The sequence below is a fragment of the Coturnix japonica genome, chromosome 14 (genome assembly GCF_054131305.1).
Source record: "Coturnix japonica strain WE chromosome 14, WE-NBRP24, whole genome shotgun sequence".
Lineage (NCBI taxonomy): Eukaryota > Metazoa > Chordata > Aves > Galliformes > Phasianidae > Coturnix > Coturnix japonica.
Window position 1 is genome coordinate 16,145,665 of NC_140676.1, and position 23,047 is coordinate 16,168,711.

A 23,047-nucleotide genomic window follows, 5' to 3' on the forward strand; every position below is an offset into this window, starting at 1 on the left:
CTCCTCTCTGCCAGCCCTCATCTACCTCGAGACTCAGATGCTGACAGAGGCCTTTTCCCACTTGCTCTCACTCAAAACAGGTCAAAACATTCAGGAAAGGCTCATGAAGTCCTGAGCAAGGCCACAGATCCTATCCACAATTACATCTAAATGTCTCACTGAAAATGAACTCTTCACAATGTCAAGCTAGAACTGCTTATAATTTTGGAACATGGAAGAAGGTGATCAACACATTTCAAAATTTTTTATTTGGGGAAGAAAAACAATTCACGATCATTTCAAATAAATCAAGCTCAGGCAATCAGAATGTTTAAACAGCAACTACTGAATGCTTCATGCATTAAGAAGAATACAATTTCTGTTTAGCTTTTGTGGAACACTTGTGGTAGTGGAACTATAAGGAGAACGTGAACAAAAGGAGGTAAATCCAAACAGAATCAGGAAAAGAAAATAACAAAGAAAAAAAGTTTTATCTGAATCAGGCTCGTAAGCAAACCTTACCTCACACACCACGCAGTCACACCCTATACCTAAGGGACCATACTCTACTCTCTGCACTACACTTTGTTGCAAATGAAAGAGACAGAAAAGCCCACCTGAAAACCCTTTTATGAGCTTCCAGTCCTGGGCAAAAACATAAAACAAGTACTTCACAGGCAGTGGAATTAATTAAGCCTGATTTCCTGGCTTTGTGCTTCATAAATGAAGTTTCTGGTGTCTACAGAAAAGGTGAAGTCAAATTGATGCCAGTAAGTCCAAAAGTTACTAGAGAGCAAAGGAAATAGTGAACACAGGGACATTAATCTCACTTCCCTAGAAAACTAAGCTAAAATATAAAAAAGGCAAATTATTAAAAGGTCTTGTTAGCAATAAAAGTAAGATGAAGTAATGTTAACAATATATAATAAAATACACCATTGCACACTGCAGCACGCACGTACCTAAGGAATACAAAAATCTAATGCAGAACTTATGGATTTTCTTCTTTCAAACCATTTATCAGGAACATTTATTAAGACTACTTGAAAAACACTAAGCCCAAGTACACTTAACACACAGAAGAAGCAGTCTGCCCAAAAGGATAACAATGAAACAGAGGAAACAAGAGATAATGGTAAAGTTACCTGGCCCTTTCTCGTGCTGCATCTTCCCGTGCTTTCTCTTTCTCTTGCCTCTGCTGTTCAATCCGTGCTTCTTGTTCTTTCCTCTTCAACAGCAGCTCTTCAACCCGAGCCTGGCGTTCTGCTTCCAGAGCTCTTTTGCGCTCCTAGTTAAAGAAAAATAAATCTTCACTCCCCTTCTAGGAAAAAAACTCCTTCATAGAATTCCTCCTTACTTTCACAATGTTACCCCCATAATGTCCTTGTGTTAGATGGAGAACTGATGTGTGTATTCAAGAGGCTGAACATAAACTGGATGCACAGTTCTGTGAACTCGGCCAGAATTTTGCTCATTCTGAAGAGGATGAACGAGCAGAAGTTCAACAAAATCATCGGTAAGAATAAAACATTTTGAATATCTAAAAGGATAAACACAATACAGAACCAAAATATACTGCCATGGAATATTGATATTTAAATAATTATATCAATAGAATAGACTTTAACAGTTCTTTTTGTGCTATCACTGAACATACAATTCCTCCACTTCTGTTCAGTTTTAACCTATTTTCTGACAATAAAGTTCTGTAGCTCTATGTTGTATTGTAATTCTGACAGATGGGCTGCACTTGAAACAGAAACAAAAGTAAAAACAAAGCACATTTGAAATCACATACTGCAAGACACGAGTAGACACACTACTTGGCTAAATTTTATTATGAGGAAAGAAAACTGCTTCATTTAGATGAAGAGTCTGGGGAGAAGTGAATATTTCACATGTTCTTCTAATCTTCATTGAACTAAAGTAATTGTTTGTTTTGTATGAGAGACTAAAAAAAGCCAACATACGATCTTATCTTAGAAATATGCGCTTTGCACAACCTCCAGCACTATAAATGTTCACTGCTGTACTTGCAAGAAATTACCTTTCTGTCATAAGATAGTATGAGGTTTCATTAGCATAAAGCAAGATCTCACATTTTAAAATGAATTGCTGTAGCTCTTGTGTGTTCACGTACCAGTGCCATTAAACAGAATAACACCAAATTTTGGGCGAAAGATAAATCTGCAACAAATTCTGAAACCATAGAAGTTAAAACGAGGTTGATGGAAAGCTGGCTTTCAAGGGGAACCTGCACAATTCGGTGCAAGGAAGGAACACGTAGATTTTGAGTGGATCTGAGATATACTAGAGGGTAACAAAGATATAGTCCAGGCAGATAAGCAGAAGCACAGTCTCCATCCATAGTGAAACTACACACAATATTTAGAATCCTTGTCATTTAAATTTTGTTACATGCATGGTGAAGATTTCAGGACCATAAACACATTTGTGTTATGGTTTTCAATGATTTTGTAAATTGTATGATAATAATAAGAGTAAAGTACACTTTTCTGTTTCTTCTTTAAGTTTCAGGCATTACTAAAAGATTGATACTCCATTAGGAGATGAACATATATTTTTTTAAAAAAGCTTAAAACAGGAAACAGTCATCTACCCATCACCTACACAACAGTCTAGAGGGAGGTGTCCCTGCCTATAGCAGGGGGGTTGGAACTAGATGATCTCGAAGGTCCCTTCCAACCCAAACCATTCTATGATTCTACATGACCTCAGCCATACTTAGATTTCTCTCAGTGCTGAAACACGGTAGGGGAAACACAATAGACTACACTCTCTTGAACTAAAAATTTAAGGCAGAAAGTAACAAAAACTGTACAGTCAAAAACAAGTATTTCATTGCCATCCTGCAATTACAGATATCTTGTACCTGAACAGCTTCATCACGTGCTTGCTTTTCCTCTTGCCTTCGTTGACGCTCTTCTTGTAATTCATTTAAGCGCTGTTCATATTCTTTTAATTTATTCAGCACATCATGACGTTTGTTCTGAGCTTCTAAGGTGTTTATAAAAGCAATTTCATTTACCTGCAAGGATCACAAAGTGTAAGAAAAGATCAGCAAAGCTTAAGTTTTATTTCTACTGAATTCCATCCATTTATTGATTATCCACTTGATAATTAATTTCGTGAGATATTTCTACAGAATCTGTTGGAAATCAATGCTTGACAGAATTGGTCTGTTTCCAATATTACTGAAGAAAATCATTAATATTTGTCAGCACAAAGCCATACTAAAAACATACGGTTGAAATAGAAATTATTCTTCTATATCCAAAGTTTATGCTCTGTTTCAATCCACAAAATAAATCAGTGGTAAAGATAATGGACAAACAGTAACACACCCATCTCATAGAAGTTGGTACTTGTTTACTAATTAGTGCATATTTACAGAATAGATTTCATAGCACAGTAAGCAAGCAATCATTAGGAATTCAGATAAGTAAATGGGCTGCAATAGCTATCACTTCCTTTCAAGTTTTACTCATCAGCTACTGTTTCTCTAAAGCCTTCTGGGCCCAATTAACCTTGGTTTCTAGAACAGATCTTATACATTTAAATACATATAAATACCTAAAACACCTGCTTAGCTGAGAAATTATACAAATTATGATTTAATTAATATAACTGAAGCCACACTAAAGTAAATGCAATAACAAGCTATGTTAGACTGAATTCTGTGAGCTATAAACTGTTTTAATCTAACAGACAAAAAGGGCAAATTGTTGAAAAAGCGAGTTTTGTTGTGCTTATCATATAATAATAATGATGAACAGCTCAGTATCATTCACAACTGGGACACATGCTCATCATATAATTTGGCCTTAAGGAGGTGTACGTGTGTTGGGAAAGATACATTTATCAAAGAATATGAATTAAGTAAACCAGCAAAACAAAAAGTCACTAGTGCTCATCTCCTGAATCTAAGTATTCAGGTCTGAAGTGTACAAGCAAACTGCTTGGGTTTCAGTAATCACTGTGTTATCTACAGGTTTATGTCCAGCTTTTTAACACTGTAAGTAGTACCAGCCACAGCAACAGAAATATATGTATAGAAGGATATAATGTATAAGGACACTGAACCCAGCGGGGCTGTTTAATGAAGTGCAATGTGTTCCCCCATCTTTGCATTCTGCTGGAGTACAGAGAATTTATGAGATCTCCTTCCCTTCCAGGAGCATTGTCCCCAAAAGCACTGCCACATTCACTGTGAAGAATGAGAGTTCTTAATTTGAATCTATTTTTTCTCCTAGTTCAGCCCACCACTAATTTAAAATTCACCTTAGAGGAAAAAAAAAAAGCAGTAATAGAAATTGGCATTTATCTGCTTCACAGGTGATACGTGTCCATTCCCATCTAACTTAAACTCCAGAATGCTCTGTGGTACAGAACATATACACAAACATGGCTGTTGAATATTTGCCCTTCAAAACAAAACTTACCTTAGCTTCCTCCTCTTGTGCTTTTTTCACAATTGCTTGTAGCTGCACTTCACGTTTGAACTCTGCATGGAGCAATTTTTCCTCCATCATCCTGCGCCTTTGATCTAATAGTTCTTCTTTCCATTTCCGAACATCTTTCTCCTGGACAGAATTAGAGAACTTGTTACTAACACAGCAGCTGAAGGTAAGACTTGAATTCTCCTCTGAATTGTCTTGGTTCTGAAGCTTTAATTACAGAAACAAAATATTTTGAAGCCTTGCGCAAATCCTGCATCATGTTTAACTCAAAGTACACTGATTTGCTCACTGTTTCACTATCCTTTGCAAAATCCAACTCAAATTCTCACCCTGCAGAAGTAAACTAGGTAAATAATTGTAAGTTAGGACCACAGGATAACCAAGTCACCAAATCCAATGCCTTGCTCTAAGCAAGATCAGCTATGAGATCACACTGGTTGGTTGATGAGGACCAGTGAGGAAGTTACCCAACTGGGTCTTGAAAACCTCAAAATATGAAGAAGCTACAACCTCTTAGTCTGTTTCAGCACTTGGTTGTCCTCACATTGAGAAATTTTCTCCACATATGTTACTGGAACCTCTTATTTTAAAGAGCAAAAAAATTATGTCCATCATCTCTCAGCCTACTGTCATAAAACCACTGTGAAGAGCCTGCCTCCTGTCCATTAACAGTCACCCAGTAAGTTTCAGAAGGCTGCCATTAAGTCCTAATCTATCACGCAACTGGATGGATAAGAAAAAAACACCAATACAGTATACACCTACTTGAATAAAAACAGTAAAGAAACGTGTTCCATTTTAGACTGCAGTCTTTGGCAAATCATTCACATCTTCCAAGACATATTTACAGCTCACATCACAACAGGAGAATTAACTGTCACTGAAGTCTTCTCATTTTGGTATTAGTAACATCCTTATCTTAGATCAGAATAAAGGGTGACTCGTGGACCACAAAGAGTTACATATGAAAACCATGTGAGTTCAGACTTGAGAAAATTTTGTTTTACTGCAAGTTTTAACCTCTGAGACAACATGGAGGGGAGAGAAAAATGGTTTTCTGGAAAGCAACAAACTGGCTACTTTGTACTACAGGAAGCTCACCCTCTCCATTAATTTCTGAAGCTTCAGTGCCTTTTCTTCACGTAACTTTTCTCTCAGCTGTTGAGCTTTCATCTGTTTTTCTTCATGTTTCTTCTTGGATTCTGCTATTGTTCTTTTAACAAAACAAAGCAGAGCAAAAGTCAGTGAAGTATCATCACGTGACAGTGCTGCAAACATCTCTATGACATTTTCAGCAAGAAAACACAAACAGGCCACTGAAATTATTTCCCTTAAATGTAAATATTATTCTTCTAGTCTTCAAATATTTATTTAATGGTCAACGTAGCATGAACCTTGCTCATCATGAAAATAATATGCTGATTTCTTTAAAACCTTCCACCCACAGACTTAGAGCAGTTTCATAGACCCACAAGCTTGGTTGCTTGTTTCCACTGCCCAATCAAGGCACAAAACAACTCTAACACCTTTTGCGTGAGGGCGACGACAGTTTCTCATGCATGTGTATCCCGTGGCCAGGTGGGCGTGCAGGCTCTTCTTCCACTCTGTCTCCCCAAGAATTACTCTGGCGCCACGATTCGCGGGCTGCAAGTTAAAAAAAAACAGACTTTTACAATTGAAACACAGTGTTCTAGGAGAAGTGCTATTAACGAAGCTTAGTCCCTCTTAAAGTTCTCCCTCAAGTGGGTCCTCTACAACCTCAGAGAGGTGCCAAATTTGATTGAAGCATTTCTAATCCCCATGCATTTTTAATGCTTAATTACTTAACAGGACTTTTAATTACACGTTAAGATAAAACTGGAAAACAAATATCAGAATTCTAATATAGACGTGGTGGTAGAGACACAGGTAGTTTGAACACACAAGTCCATCTTCCCTAAGAAAATAACATCAAATTTAACAAAACTTGGAAGAATAGTTAGATGTTAGGAGGATCTCCCAAATTCACATGCAGACATACATAAAACAAGCATTTTTCTAAACCTCTGCTGCCATTGCAAGTTAAGCACAATAACATCCAAAAACTTTACCTTCATAATCTGCCAAGACATCATTCCAGTCCATAGATATACCGCAAAAAGATATGCTTCCATTGCCCATACATGCCTGAAAATTAATGTGATCCACAGTAAAAACAAAATTTAACTTGGAGACAGACACATGCATTAAACAGTACTAGCTCAGTGATTTCCAACAATGTTTCCAAATTCAACTAGCCATCTCAAAAACTGATGCTGTTTCTGCTGATTTTGAGGAGGCAATGGATACCACCTGCCTCAGCTATAAGAGCTCCTGTCTAGTAGCAGCAAAATAAAAGAGCCCAGTTTTACCAGTTTCTCACACAGAAGCAAGCAGAAGGACACAATGAGCGCAACAGACTCAGCAGCACAGCACTGTTGAATTTACTAAGACTAAATACTCCTTAAGATTGTAAACTATCATTACTTCATGACATTATTTACCTCATTTGCACATAACAAAGGTTGCATTAGTGTAAAACAGAACACTAGAATTCTGGATGTCAGCAAAGCATTAATACAAGGCAGTTTAAAGTCAGCTACTTTAAAATAAATCCAACACTCACGGAGAAATCGCTATCATTGTCAGTTTCAATGTTAATGTCATTGTTTTCCTCTGCTTCTATCTCTCTAGTTAATTGCTCCTCTTCTGCAATAGCACTAGCAATTGCTTCTTCATTTGCCTTTTCCAGGCGATCTGCCAACTCTTCCTTCTTAGCAAGAACTTCTGCCATAGACTGTGTAGGAAATATGAAACCAAGAGTCAGATCTGGACACAAAAAAAGTAGTTTCCACATAGTTAATGTGAATTGTATGACATTTTGTTCAACTTCTTATTACTCACAGATCCTTCCTATGCTTTCTGAATGCAGAATGCAAATGAAATACAAACTAAAGCTAAAGCTGTTCAATTATCAACTATTTCAAGAACTATATAAGTCACTTAAAATTGTCATTCACAGAATTCCTAACATTTTATACAAATGTTGTCATTAAAACAATTAAGATAGCTCTTCTCTAATGATTGTCTTTTCAATACCTAACCTTAGGAACTAAGCAATGCATTGTCTGAAACATTAATAACATGCCCTGCTTTATCTTCAGAAAAGGAATTGTGCTCCAAAGTAGTATTTAGAATATGACAAAGGATCTGCAGATGAACTGGATCTGGAAACTTTACTATGGTTGCTACTACTTAATCTCTGGCTATACTTATTTTATAACATGAATGGCAAGATAGTTGGGCAAGAACATAAGCCTGGACATGCTGATTGCTGTCTTCTCAAATGACCAGTATTAACTGGTTCATTTCCACTCCAACAACTAACACACAAATCAGAGCTCAATGCAGTCTAATCAGGAGCAGGGAAATGCTTTCAAGAGACACAGACCCCACTAAACTGTCAACCTTCTGAACTGTTAATAATTGAGGTTGTGAAACAAGGTCACAACATTGCATTGCACAGCATCGTGGCACAGAGATGCTACGCAAATAAGCTGTTTCTAAAAAGAACCATATATACATCTTGGAACACCCTGTCCAGTTTAATGATGCTAAAGGGAAGGTGATATACAGGCAGATTTCTGTAAGTTGGAATATTAATCTAGTTTCTGGGGGAGGGAAAAGAAACAAACTGGATTTTATGCTGTACTACTGCAGTTCTCTACTCTGAGAAACCTAACAGACACCTTGAAACCTGCAGAAATCAACAGACAGGAAAGGATATTCTTCATAGGAAGCCATGTATAGAATAGTGACTTGAGATTTGTTATGTAAGAATGGCATCTGTCAACATTTGGAGCTGTATCAGAAGACCCAAGAAAGCAGTCCAGTTAGCTTTAAAATGTTAAGAAGTCTACATTTATTTGCATGAGAATTATGGTGTCCTGCCAGTTTCTGGTTTAGATAATTAACAAAACCAGAGTAAGAATTTAATAAGAATCTTTATTTAAATAAACAGTAATAGAAGAAAATGATAATATGTTAAAAAAAAAATGCATTCAGAGCACACTCTTTACTCCAAATAATACATTATTCCAAAATTTTATTCCAAATAATATATTTCTAGCTTCAACTTTGGATTTCAGCAAAATTTATCTTTTCCTGGTAAGTACCTGTTCAGCACTGATTTTGCTCTGGATTTTTTCCTACAAGAAGTCCGCTATAGACTTCTGTAAAGTTTATACTACAAGCTAACACTAAACACTTCACAACACAGAATGAAAACACTGAGGCACTCATTATTTACTCCAAAATCTTTCAGTATTTCTTACCAATCTGGCAGCACTCACATTTGAAATATCTGAGGGATCCATTTCCATTTCAGCTTTAGCTTTTTCTGTTGGATGCTGGTCTACACCATCAGCAAGCACAGAGGAAGCTTCATTCACCTGCACAGCTGCTGGAGGGCAGTCAGTATTTGTGACAACTGGAGGCGCCTCAGAAACTGTTTGTAAGGAATCTTCTTGCAGTGGTACTGTAGCACTCACACTGCCTTCTGATGTGCATGCTGTGAACTAATAAGAGACATTTGCAAAATTAACTTCAAGTAACGTGCTGATTTTTAAAGTCTCCAAAGTATTTTAAGAAAATACCAGGCATCTTTATGGTGAGTGATATAAATAACTCCAATTTACACATATTTCCAGTTGGTTGTAACTTACATACGACATATATTTAGGTACAACTCATATTCCTATATATATCCTGTACCTAAACATCATTCTTTGAAAAACACTGCCAGCCTGTGAATATGGTTCATATTATGATTCTTACCTTACCAACACCTTCGTGCATTCCCACAAATATAAGTTTAAACCCTCTCCCACAACCTGTTCAGTGAACAAAAGCTCCTGACAATATTTCCTCAAGAAAATTCTCCAAACAAAAAGCTGCAAGACTTCTTAATTCTGGTAAATGGTCCAAAATTGTACTGACCTGAGTCCCCTCGATAAGAGGATGTTCAGACTGAAGCACGGGATCTTTCTGTACGAGCTCTGTGCTTTTGGGTGCACCATCGTTCGTGAGTGAATTTTCAGGCTTATTCTCTGATGGTGGTGAAACGATGTTTTCTTTGTCACTGTCACCTCTGGACTTGAGTGATTCTGCAACTACAGGAGCTTTTGTTGCCAATGCAACAGTGGACCGAGATCGAACGGGCCTCCCACGCTGAACTGTTTCCCAGCCCTCTGCATCCTTTCGATCTGCATTTAGAAAAAAAGAACAGCTCAATCCAAGAAAAGGATTATAAATAGAGGTATTGTAAACAACTACTTAATTACAGCATGGCACAAATTGTAAAGCAAACACATCCCCTTAAAAAATAAGAACAAAACCTCAATGGAATATTAGTTAGCAAAGCTTTTAACTTGCCCAACGAGAGCTGCCAGTTTCATAAACATTAAACAAGGATGGGATCAATTCTGTCACCAAGCTGAATTACACACGTAACCAAGCAAAATTGGCACCAGGTAACTAGGAATGTCATATCTCCATTTCTACTTCACCGGATGGCACATGCAGAAACAGCAGCATTAGAGGCCTTTGTGAAAGTACAGCTGTAACTACAGGTCTAAAAGTGAGGTCCAGAAATGAGGTCCAGGGACCATCCAAAAATGTGGTCCTCAGTTCTTTCCCAAGTGTCTACTTTTTCCCATCTCTTTTTTCCATTCTAATATCTACTCTTGACACATACTTGAAAAACCTTCAAAACTGCATTTATCTGCCTGAATTATAGCAGGTCTTACATGCAATTCTAGGGTTTCTAGCAAATCAAGGTAAATCTCTACAGATAACATTCTCACGGCCTCCAATTAACACCACCACATCATTTCCCATACATCTTTAAATAACTGATTCTTTGGAGACTTGATGATACAACTCAGGGCTGTGAAAGGCAACCTCCCAAGTACCAACGTGCAGAAGAAAAGCTTAAATGAGCAGTACCACAAAATGAAGCCTCATTTAAAGTGTTTAATTCAGGCTTCGCTTCAAGAAATACAATTTTTTCCCATTAATCCCCCCAATACTCTCTTCCATCAAGAGCATAAATTCATAACATACCTCAAAATTTAGCACCTGATGAAACAGTACAACAAAGTAAATCATGAAGAGAAATGCTCTGCAAAGAATTCTCATTTTTAGAACATGAAGGTCTATCTTCTATGTAAAACAAGATATGGAATCCAAATACTCAACAGTAAATGGTTTTCTCCTGAGGGAAGGAAAATGCTACACCCTTATAGAGCTTTATATTAAAAAAAAATAATAATTGATTCTTAGGGTATTTCTGAAGCTTTTAGAAACTAAGATGGTCCCACAGCTCAAGCATAACGATCAGAGCCCTGACATTAAAATTTAACATAAATATAAATATGAATGAGTCCATTTGGTTGTCAAAAACTGTAACTTGAAACACCTGAGGGTGGCTGGAAAACAGAATGATTGATATATTATGATGAATTTCATATTACTAACCTAAAGAATGCCTTGCTGCATTTCTCTTGAAAACACTGCCTAAAGTGATTTAAAATATAAAATACAACTGTGATGCTCTTTAAGATTACCAGGCTCTTTTAGAAGTCTATGTAAGTACCATAGAATAAGTGCCAACTTTGCAGACTACCCCTAACAACTTCACACAGGTCAGCACACCTACGGGGAGATCAGAGACCAAAATACTTCTTTTCTCTTGCGTTCATAGCATGCCTATTTATTTTAATGCAACTTACAAAACATAAAGATCAGTCCCAGCGTTCATTTTCATAATCAAAAATTCCAAAATTGTGCATGAACCACAGAATGGTTCAGGTTGGAAGGGACCTTCAAGGTCATCCAGTCCCAACCCCCACCAGACCACGTAGCTCACCATCACTGCAGTGATCTCTTCAGATTCATGGTAACCAGACGTGTCATAGCTATTCCCAAAGCCCACCTTTCATTCTTACTATGTGCACTTCAACGTGCTTCCATGTGTAACATCCAAACAGGGTTTTAAATACACAAGAATCATAGAATGGCCAGGGTTGAAAAGGACCACAATAATCATTTAGTTTCAATCTCCCTGCTCCATGCAGGAACCACAAGCAGATTTACCACAGAAAGCTCCAAGCACACAGAGCACACAAAGCACAGCCAATGAGACTGTTGCAAGATTCCACTCCTACTTGTTCTATTAACTGAAGACATATCTTAGATGTGGCATCTTCTCTACATTAAACAAGATAAGGAGATATCTCCAGGAAATTCAAGTATCCATTGATAATTTTACTAATATGGATACGAATATTCTACATATCTTAATAATAATTGCACCAATATCTTTTAGTGTCTTTCCCTAAAATATACTGATATTAATTCTACCAAAAAATAAACTCATGCCTGCCTCACTTAGTTGATTCTTTGCTTCATAGTGTATTAGTGTATATTAGTACTCTCAAACAGCAAAGTACAAAATTACTAAGAGCAGGGCAATGGGAAATGTTCACTCTGAGGGCAGTGAGATGCTGGCAGTGCTGCCCAGAGCTGCGGGTGCCCCATCCCTGGAGGTACCCAAAGCCATGGATGGGCTCTGGGCAGCCTGAGCTGGGGGGCAGGCAGCCCATGGCAGGGGTGGGGCTGGGGGAGGCTTTAAGCTCCCTTCCAACTCATCAGTACATGATTCTTTAGCAACACCATACTCCTAATTACCACATCAATTAATCTTTTACTAAAAGCCACACATACACAATTTTTAATTCAAACTTCTTTGCTGCCAGATCTGTATCTTCTGTATCAGGACCTTCACCTAAATATTTAAGCAGCGCATACATACATCTTTTCCATTTTAAATAGCATTACTTGGTAAATTCTTCAAATACTTTTTTTACACTTTTTAATGCAAACATACATTCAGAGTGCAAGAACACTCAGTATCAGTTTCAGTTCTGTGCCATCTGACAACCAGCCGTGAAAGTTACTCTTCAATTTCCATTCTCTCAGCAGTTTTGCACTCAGTCACTTCCAGGACTGGTTTTAAACAACAAACTGAAAAGCTAATTCATTTACTGACATTAGATCACACAGCTCCTAATCTGAAGCAAAGGCAATGCTCATAAGGGCATCATTCTTACATTTTTCATGTAAACCTGGAACTTTTCACACAGCCTGGCAGCCATCTCCACATGCTAAGTATCACATACTGGGTTTGATTACTTGATGATTTTTGTTAATGAATAATTCATCTGACTACCTTGATCACTCTCCAGTTTCACTAGAACCTCTCTGTCCCCGCTTGCTCTTGTATTACATGGATGTGACAAGCCATCTGTTACCTTGAGGCCCTCACAGCCACCAGGGCCTTGTTCTTTCCAGCTTGCTCCATCTGGAAGAACTGGCCAAGCGGCCTTATTGGCACCATCCATAAAACAAATCTAGTCAATAAAGTGCAAAGCACTCATGAATTCTACCTTAGGAGATGCACACCCCTTCTTAAAAACATACTGGCAAGTGACATAACTAGCACAGCCTTTCTGACCCTCCTCACTCATATTAAAACTCTGGGAGGGGATATACAGCCAGGGGGGTGGAGTTGAGAGAGAGAGAGGATGTAAATTTTCAATAGAAATCATGCCTAAGATTTGAGCACCCAGTCAGGAACAAGCTGCCCCTTATTGTCTGTGATCACACCTGGAACTTGTTCTCAACATGCAGAAGTTGGAGTGGTTCCCTGAGCCCAGATCAGGGCTGTTACTTCAGAGGGCTGCACAGCCTAATGATCAGAAATCTGAGCTAAGTTACAAAGAATATCACTTTGTAACTATGTACAAGAGCAATTAAAATAGGAAAAAAAACAACTAATTACACATGGATTATTCATCTCACCTCTTACAAATGACACCTAGGAATTACTTCCATGCTAGGCTATTGCCTCCACACATTGCTGTGACCAAACAGAGCCATCACCTGATCTGGGAAGGAAGCTGCTCAGAAATAAGGGTGGATTAGGTTCTGTATTGCAGAAAACACTCAAGACTGAAATTATTCTTTTTAACTGTGAAAACGATGATGGTAGCAGTGAGATTAAAGAGGGAAATCAGGTAAGAATTTAATGTAATTTAATTGTGCATCCAGAAACAATATTTTACAGAAATACCTGGAAAAACCAAGCATATTCTCACTCCAGTTACATTTGGAAACTCCATCAACCTTGAAACAGCATCACAGCACAGTGCAAGAACATGGTGAGGTTTAATGATAATGCTGTCTGAAACCACTGGAGAAAAAGTGTTTTCAGGAGATCTTGCCATTGTAACCCCAGCTGGGTTTTAAAGCAGGCCAGATAACATTATGAGATGGTAGGAAGAATCCTCCCCCAAGCCTGAGTGCACATAACAGTTGTGCAGAGTGCATTAGCCAGTGGACAGGCAGAGCTGATGATACACAAGACTCAAATCTGCTTCAATAATGCATGTGAAGAGCCTTTGTAATTCCCTTTGCATAAACTTCACAAATCCTCTTATGCTCCAATCAGCAAGATCAATTTGATTTTACAGAAGTGATACTACTCCTTATATGAGAGATAATGTGCTCCAAGGAAAGTATTCCATTTCTTTTATTTAAAAATTGGAATTCAGTCATTAGAAAAAAGAAAAAAAAAAATTAAAAAAATCACTGAAGCTCCCCTACACTGGACGTTGAATAGAACAAACCAAGTCTTTGCAAGGAATGACTGTTAATTCTAAACATGAAATGTCTGAAGTCTGGATCTTATAGCACATCTGATACTACAACTTACTGAAAACATGTAAGCCAGTACTACATGACCTAAATGGAATTGTTCTTTTTGGAGCTCATCAGCTGCAGGTAACGGCCAAAAATACTTGTTTTCCCTTCAGCATCCCAGAAAGATATTAACTATATGAAAGCACAGATCAGTTTTACTTCCTATGTAGTTCATAAAGTTGCCCATACCAAGAATCCCTAATAAAGATAAAAAAAATCTTGAAGTCTATCACTGTAAAGTGAGAGAGAATCAGCAGAAGAAAGTATCTTTATGAATAGTTTTAACTACTCACAAAATCAAAGGTAGAATTACTCTTTTACTTACAGCGTTGATAACTCAGCCAACTGCTACTATACTCAAACCAGCTCAGTGTAACTTAGAGACTGAGGATTGAGGATTTCCATTACACAAACAGCATTCATCAACCCCCACATAAACAGCTGCTTTAGGAGTATTTTGATTCTTCTTTTCTAAGCATAAAGATCTGCATGCTACTGAACTCAGTTATATTAAACTGCAAGACACTTGGACACAGTATTTCTGAACCACCATAAAGGACTTCTACTACCACTAGCATAAAAGTACAACTACACTAAATTAATACGATAGGTTAGAGTGATTTTTAAACAATTCTTTTAAATGATAAGATCATTGATCCTAGCCTGCTGTTTTAGCAGAAAGCCAACTGGGTCCGCACATTTAAAAACAAACAAATAAACCAAACAGCATTTCTAAATATAATCTATTATGCCAGAGCATGTGAAAAACTAGCTTTACAGACCAAAAGGCGAAGATTTTCATGTCCACAACTAAGCACATCTCATCTAGTAGGCCCCAGCATCAAGCATTCTCCACAAAGCATCTTCTGAGAAAAACTCATTACCACATGCTGAAATCTGTGTATTAAAGTAAACAGCGCTGTTTTCAACTTCAATACAATTCTGATAATACCAGCATTACAGCTATTTTAGAGAGACTCTGGACATCAATGATGACATACAGAAACCATACTTATAGATTTCTCCTAGAAACTGTGTTAAACCTCACCGTCACCTTGCTCTCAGCTTGATTATCAGCTTGCAAACAAAAGATCTTTTTTGGGATGTTGTGTAATGACATTTTCACTGATCAATTTATAGACACTGGAAATACAGTAGAGCATTACCTGCATGTGAAAACAACGCTAAAACTTACCCATTACAGTGATAAAGTGAAGCTGAAGTAACCTTCCCCTCCATCTGTGATTTAGATTTTAATATCGTACAAGACAAAATGAGACATTTTCATTTGAAGACAGGTCATACTTTGAACCAACTATACAGTGCATTTTGTGAAAATAACTTCAGCCATTTTAAAAGACTTGCCATTTTTTCGGGATGACTTCTGTATTGGAGCTGGCGGACAGGTTTGTATAGCTGCTAACTCAGGACCAGCCGCTTTTCCGTGGTTGGCTTTTACCTTATCAGCCCAACTTACACCAGAAGGAGCCAGGCGTGTTGCAGAAATTGCCACTGATGGGTTCCTAAATGAAAGTCACAGCTCTTATTAGTGTCTAATCAAAGAACAGAACAGTTCATTAGAAAACTAAAATTCAACTCACTAACAAAGCACATGGAAACACAGAAGTAGCAAGTCAAGTTCTCAGGTACTACCCTGACAGCCTTTTCCATATGTCCAGGCACAGAAAGGACAGAAGGACACACCAAGCAGCACAACAGCTGGAGAAAAATCTCCATGTGAGATTCCTTGTATGCAAAAGTGAGTGAATCCCAACGAACAGGAAGCTAAATTCTCAGGTTGAAGTTTACAAAATGCCTCATGTTGAGAGAAAGATTCAACTCTGTAGCAGTGCATAAACAGTTCCCACAAGAAGCACTCTCTAATAGCAAGGTTTTTTTTTAATGATAACAATAAACACATGGAGAGTATTTGCAGCCAAATAGAACAGCCCTTCTCTTGCATCCTCCTGGCTCCTGCCCAACTGCACCAATGAACTGTAGAGATCCGGCTGCAACCACCACGTGTAGCAGGAGTCAAACTGTATGTGAAGGAAGTCCATTAAAGTGCAAGTTTAGCTGCAAATGTAGACCACACAAATCCATAACATGCTCTGTTTTGCTGGACAGCTGAGTAAACAAACCAATACATCCATTTTCCACTACCTGTTCCACAGAAAGAAACCCAAAAGGCATCTTCCCAGCTTCTGGAAAGGTGCAAGTGACTCTGCCTCAACATGGCATTTCTGGGACTGCAGTGCTTTACCAAATATTTTAGTTTACCTGCTGTAAAAAGCGACCATTTTCAGCACAAACCAACAGGTTTTATTTTTCTTTTTTAATATATTTGAAAATGGTAACAACCATTCAAGAAATGTCCTGTTCTCTTCAGTAACATGAATCATTTTATCTGCAATCACAAGTGATTTCTCTTCCAATCTTAACACTGAGTAAACTGGTCCAAGAAATCTAGCTGCCCCATTAGCTAACGCAAAGTAGGGACAAAGAAATACAGCTCTCACAAGCTTCAAACAAATACATAGGAAAGCCCTACATAACTAGACCATTCGACATCTTAAGCTCAGTGGGACGTCAGGAGGTTTATCAATGCAGTCACCAAAAAAGAACATTATCATAAATACCTGGCTAGTGCTTAGTGTCATCATCAACTCTAAGGAGATGCAATAGGATGCAAGAAACCAGAAAGAAAGACTGACCAAAGCCCTCAGGATGCACTAGAGTATGAACATAGCTACAAACCACAGCAGATATTTACAAAGCAAGGCATATACCAAGGAACAATAAAAGTGGCAGAGACCAAACTCAATTCCACAAGCACTCCAAGAGCAGATCACAGGTCTTCCTCAATCCCTGTCTGATGTAGTTCCATCAGATAATGCTGCACTATGGCAGTATTTATGCACATTTTTGTTGAATCCCTTTCACAAAGCCACTTAGATACATGGAAAGATGCATTATTCTACTGTGTAACATTTAAACCTGCATCAATTTTGCTGCTCATCATCATCTCACTTTTTGATCAATATTTACTTCTGCACACTCAGATGGACGCCTGCACTGCACACAGAGGCAATTTTAAAATGCCAGTTGCACACATTTTTACCTTAGTTTTGAAGCAGAGAAAAAGTATTAAACAGAAAACACAAAATATGAATGTAATTGTAATTTAAGTTCAGGTCTTTAGGTCTACCAATACTTAAAAAACATAATGAAATAGGTAAAAATGAAGTACTCAGCAGCATTTGTGCAAGAAAAGCATATGCAAATATGTTGTGCATACAATTTAATGAACAGCAAAGTCGTACATTATTATGGCAGAATAGAATATTCATTTTTATCTGATTCAAATGAATCCTTATTGAAGTTTTAAAGACTTATCAGTTCTCCTACCCAAAATTCAAACTTCTCCGAGCATTTGATGTCACACTGATTCTGTCTGATGAGGGACTTGGGATCACGTGGCGCCCTGGAGACATTTTCTTTACTTCCCAGGCTAGTGAAGTAGGCCTGAAAATTGAGGAAAGAAGAAGTTAAGAATGAGAAGTCTACAGTTGTTCTCTATCTGCATCTGTAAATGCTATGCATGCAGCATAATGAAGTATTGCTGAATGTAATCAGACACCTTTGCAACTGTTTCTACACCAAATCCAAACCATATTACCCAGAATCAGATAAAAAAAAAATCATTCACTCTCGCAAACTACAATGCCTGTTCAGAACAGTTTTACTTCTTAAATACTTTACTTCCAAATTCTTTCAGCACATCTATTCCCTGATAAAACTGTGAAGGAGGACAGAACTCCCACAAGATCCTCACACCAAAAGCTTTTCCTCCTGGTTCCCCACAACAATTACAGTTTTCCCAATGAGTTAAACACCTGCTACAGAAGGAACGTTAACAAGAGTCAGCATGTGGCTATAAATAAGAAATAACAAACCCAGCAGCTCATTACCTGCTTTGAGCATCAGCCTTCTCTAGCTTCTCCTGCAGCTGAATCCAGTCAATCAGTGCTTTGAAGTCCCTCACATAGTTATCCAGCATCATCAGGACCTCCTAAAAAGCAACCATTACATCAACCTCTGCATTTAAAAAGCAATCCTCTCAGACCCAAGAACAGAAGTGACCAGAAAGAAGGAAATCTACTGGTCTGCATCTTTCCTGTCAAAAATAAAACCAAGGAAAACCCTGAAGGCAAATCTTCAATTTTGATGTGAATGAACATTAAAACGCATATTCTATTCAAAAATGGGCATATTTTCCTAAGATCTCTGCAAGACCCAGTGTTTAGGGACAACAGAGCAACATTTGTCAAGAAAATTATTCCTAGCAAACACAAGCATCACTGCTCTTTTGGTTTTGCTTTTTTTGGGGGGGGTTAACAGTTACAGCAAGGCAAATGCATCTGACAGAGGGAACTCCTTTCAGACAATCCCAGATGGCTGCAGATGGTACTTAACAGGACAGTGCAGCAGGCTCTATCTTGCTTCTGAGGGCTTCCAAACGATGCAGGATGAACGAATGCCTGTAGCCATTTAGGTTTATAGATATCCTATAGTCACATGAGATTATCAACACGATCACACTGACTGGGCAGTTTTGAAAGGAATCTTACAGTGATACTTGGAGAAGCAACAAGAGAAAGCATTATACTTCATTTATAAAACAACTGCCTTCAACATAAACGTACTGAGAAACAAACACGATGACCTGCAACATGCAAAGCTTCTATTCTCTCCTTTGATTAATACGCCTTAACAAGTGGGGGAACAAGTCACCCACTGTGAATATCTCAGCATGGAGGGATTACCTGTCCAGACCTTCCAACTTCAACACCCAGGTTATACTTTTGAACAGTTAAAAACCAGTTAAAAAAGCTGCATTTGTGAACAAGTTTCATGGTGAGAATGATTTACATGTTGTCGTAAGACAGCACAACTGGAAGAGATTTTCAGAGCAAACCAGTCCATCCCACTATTCTAGGTAGGTTTCAACACACTGCCAGAAATCACACAGGCATGCTGCAGTTTCATTTGAACGCTGCAAAATCTTGGTTAAGAAGTTAGAAGAAGACTGCAAATGATGTGTTGCTCTCCAACAGACAAAACAAAGTGCTGTAAACTTTGCCTTTTCACTCCACATTACATCAGGAAGAAATCCACTAATACAATGTCAACAGCTGAGCAGTTCAGAACTGAATGACTTGCTCCCAACACAAATATCCTCATGTTTAACTTCCAGCTTTCCAGTTTGGATAAATGTGTCACTGCAGCAAATCCCGGAAGATCAGATTCCATGTAGAAAAAGTCAAAAATGAAAAATAAGATGGGATCCTGAATCCCTTACTCAGACAGCACTGACATCTTTCTACAGCAAGGTGGATGGTACAACAACCCTTTGCTTTGCTCCCTGAGCAGCCTGTGGCCCTCAGCTTCAACGTGGCCAAGGAAGCCATTTTCACAAGGGACAGAGGCAGGAAATCACTTATATTCCATACATACATACTCGAAGTATCATTTCCTGAAGATGACAAAAAGCACACACACCACCAGCCCACAGACCTGACGATCACTCACAAAGAGTATTAATGCATTTCCAAAGCAGCTGCTTCAATATCACATCCATCAGAAACAGAAGCTTTCACAGACCAGAAGTACCACACACAACACTGCTCTGACATCATACTGCAAATAAAGACCCATAAAAGAAGCTTGAATTCTGCGTTTACAATAAATGGAAAAAAATATTAATGACATTCTCTTGATTTGCAGGATCTTAACACACATTCTTCTGTGGAACACTTAATGATGATTGCTCCTTCTGTTTAACAAATGAAAGTTTGAAAGTCAGCTTTAGCTTGCGCAGAAGCGTTCGCTGGTAGGGATGACAGGCCCAGAGCATGTGCCGTCTGTTATGTTGGAAGAGTCACCCAAAGTCAAACAATACCACCACTGATCTCAAAGTTGCTCTTTGTTTTGAAATCCTCCCCAAGAAAGCAAACAAAAAATCTTTCTTACAAGGCAGTTAGTTTACAACACAAAAATAATTCATAAGTAAGGTCTGCTCCGAGGCATGAGCAAGGCAAGTATTTGAGGCAGCTCTTTCTTCCAGCTCTGCTAATAAAATTTCAGCTTTCTAATTCAATTCACATCCATTTCAGCCAGCCTACACTACGTTATGCTGGCTGTTATTAACAATAAGGGCATAGAAAGCAAAACTTAATTCTGAATCATTTACTTTTCCAGTCTGTCACTGAGAGATTCCTCAAAAAGAAACATAAAAATCCATCTGAACATGAGTTAGGTCTCTGAATTTAGTTGGCACACAAAAAAGACCCAATAAATGGCCGAACCTATTTTCAGGAATGTTTAGCTACTCATTATCAGAAATGATCAGAGCAGAGCCATGCAGCTGTAATCCGAGTCATGTTCGACGAACAAGGGAATACAAACAAGACAAGCAGCTGGAGCTGCCCCACATTCACTGATGCACATCTTTCTCCCTAAAGCTATGAGGGCCATTTTGTCAAGCAGGATGAAGCAGAACAAAAGCGGCTCTCAAAGCGCCGTTACAGGCATCCAGATAACTACATATAGATGTACAGCTAAAATTACCAATTAGTTTACCAATTGGCTGCAACGGCTTCGATTGGTTTGTAATTAATTCGAGTTAGCGGCGCACACGGCAGGCCGGTTGGCGCCATCCCTTTGTGCTGCTGACACACAATCCTGGCATGGGGCTGCAGGGTCCCGGACATCAATACAGCGCTGAGCCTCACCTACGGCACGGAGGGTAGCAGATATACCCTGCGGTGCTGAAGCAGGGGAAAGTCGTAGCACTTGAGAAGGTGCTGACAAAAAGGAACCTTGATGGGGTAGACTACGGCTGCACTGGAGTCAAAACAATTTTAAATCCCATTATTTTTCAAGGTCGTAACCATCCCGCATGATTTTTAAAGAGCCAGTTGAAACTGAAAAAGAAAGCAATGCTGTTAAAAAAGTAGATTAGAGGAAAACCACTGGCAGAAAACTAAAAACACTCACAATGCAGCTCCTGTTTCTCCCTCCCCTCCATCATTCTGATGCACAGCCCCTTACTAAGGATATACAGCACATTACTAAGGATCTTCCTGGGCCTTTCCTTCTTTTCTTTACCTCTCAGCTACCACTACCCTCTTTACGTAGTATTTATCTTTAAGTTGTGCTTCTATCCTCTTCACTTGGGAGATCACATTAACTACTTCCCAAACAAGAAAGATCTCTATAAGTAGAACAGCTGTATCAGGATAATCCTATATTCCTGAATCAGAATTGTCGTGAGTTGGGCCCTAGACGGGTCGATTATAATCTCTGAAAACAGAGGTTCACTGTTTGGAAGTCGTGTCACTGCTTGAAACATCATCTGCTCCATTTATTCTCCCGTGCTCAAGTAAGGAGGAGAAAAAAGACAAAGATGGAAGCACAGGAGATTGCATGATCTTAAGGTCACTACAATTGTAAACTGCAGAATGTGGCAGAGAAACAAACTACATCACATATATATTGTCACCTATTCTTAAGGCTAGAAATGCATAACATTACAATATTTTACATATTCCTACTTCCCCGGTGAGGCTGGATCCACATTCACTGCTCCATTCTCTCCACTGCTAGTTCTGGTGGTTTTGATTCAGCTGCAGGTGACAACAATGAAAACATACACAGCCCAGAAGAGGTGGGAGTGCTCACTGATGAGATGCTCCCTTGGCAATGACCGCTGCAATACAGTCACATGTGTTTATTTAGAAACAGACACACACACAACTCCTCCTAAATAACTTCACTCTCAAAAACAGAACACTTTTTCTATAAAGTGAGAAGCAGCAGCCTGTCATTCTCCTGACACATCCCAGCTGCAGAATTAGCCCTTTTCTAACAATTTCAGAATGTTTCAAAATGTATATTCCATTAAACTTCTATGATAAGAACTCCGGTGTAGAAAGCAAGATATGCTAAAGGAACCTCAATTAAAAATCACTGAGATCTCACACAGCTTAAGTTGTTTTTTAATTCCTTCATCAAGTCAGAGGAAACCAGCACACTAGAACAAAAATAATGCATCCAAACAGAACACTCCGAGGCCTTTGCTGAGGAAATAAGTTATTTCAGAAGCCCTCCTGGGATGCTTTCAGGATCTGCATCACTACAAGGAAAGAACTGAAATTCACATATAACAAATCATTTCTTGATGAAAGTCAAAAGTATCTCACTCAGATTCTGTACTTTTTTTTCCCCCTCCCCGGAATCAGATACGTGCAGCTATAAAACTGAAGTGTATGAGTAACAATATAAAACCTCCTGTCTTCCAGGAAGTGAAATGGGCAGAGTTGAACAGGCTCTTACATCAGTGAAAATGCACTCAGGATCCTGTTTGGATCAACCTGACCGTTGTACTGAATCACTGGAGATTTCCTCTTCAGAGTTAAAAAAAAAAAAACCTTCAGTTTTTCCTACCTTTGGCCTCAACACATCTAGGAACAGTTTTATTTCCTTGGCTGTCTCACAAGCCAGTAATCAGCATGGATGTCTGCGGGTCTCAGCCCGCATACAGAGATGGGAATTGTTAGAATTAGCATATCCTGAACTAAAAACAGCCCCCACAAAGCATTCCCAGCAAGGGACCCTAATGAAGCAAGTTCCTCTCCCCTTCAGGGAGGCCTTCAATCAACTGAAACGATGGTAAATCACTCCCA

General features: G+C 38.6%; 1 protein-coding gene across 5 annotated transcripts in view; it reads right to left on the bottom strand.

The window, feature by feature from the left end:
* SCAPER (S-phase cyclin A associated protein in the ER) overlaps positions 1-23,047 on the bottom strand; it is a 195,531-nt gene that overhangs the window by 92,411 nt on the left and 80,073 nt on the right. For all 5 annotated transcript variants that reach the window (XM_085515841.1, XM_085515842.1, XM_032446775.2 and 2 more), the window contains exons 6-17: positions 18,272-18,372; positions 17,709-17,825; positions 15,666-15,823; positions 9,477-9,742; positions 8,831-9,055; positions 7,105-7,275; positions 6,551-6,626; positions 5,987-6,104; positions 5,562-5,673; positions 4,443-4,583; positions 2,873-3,028; positions 1,125-1,267 (exon numbers count right to left, since the gene is read on the bottom strand). In XM_085515841.1, the coding sequence (XP_085371967.1) occupies positions 1,125-1,267; positions 2,873-3,028; positions 4,443-4,583; positions 5,562-5,673; positions 5,987-6,104; positions 6,551-6,626; positions 7,105-7,275; positions 8,831-9,055; positions 9,477-9,742; positions 15,666-15,823; positions 17,709-17,825; positions 18,272-18,372 (1,784 nt within the window). The remainder of the gene's footprint in view (positions 1-1,124; positions 1,268-2,872; positions 3,029-4,442; positions 4,584-5,561; positions 5,674-5,986; positions 6,105-6,550; positions 6,627-7,104; positions 7,276-8,830; positions 9,056-9,476; positions 9,743-15,665; positions 15,824-17,708; positions 17,826-18,271; positions 18,373-23,047) is intronic.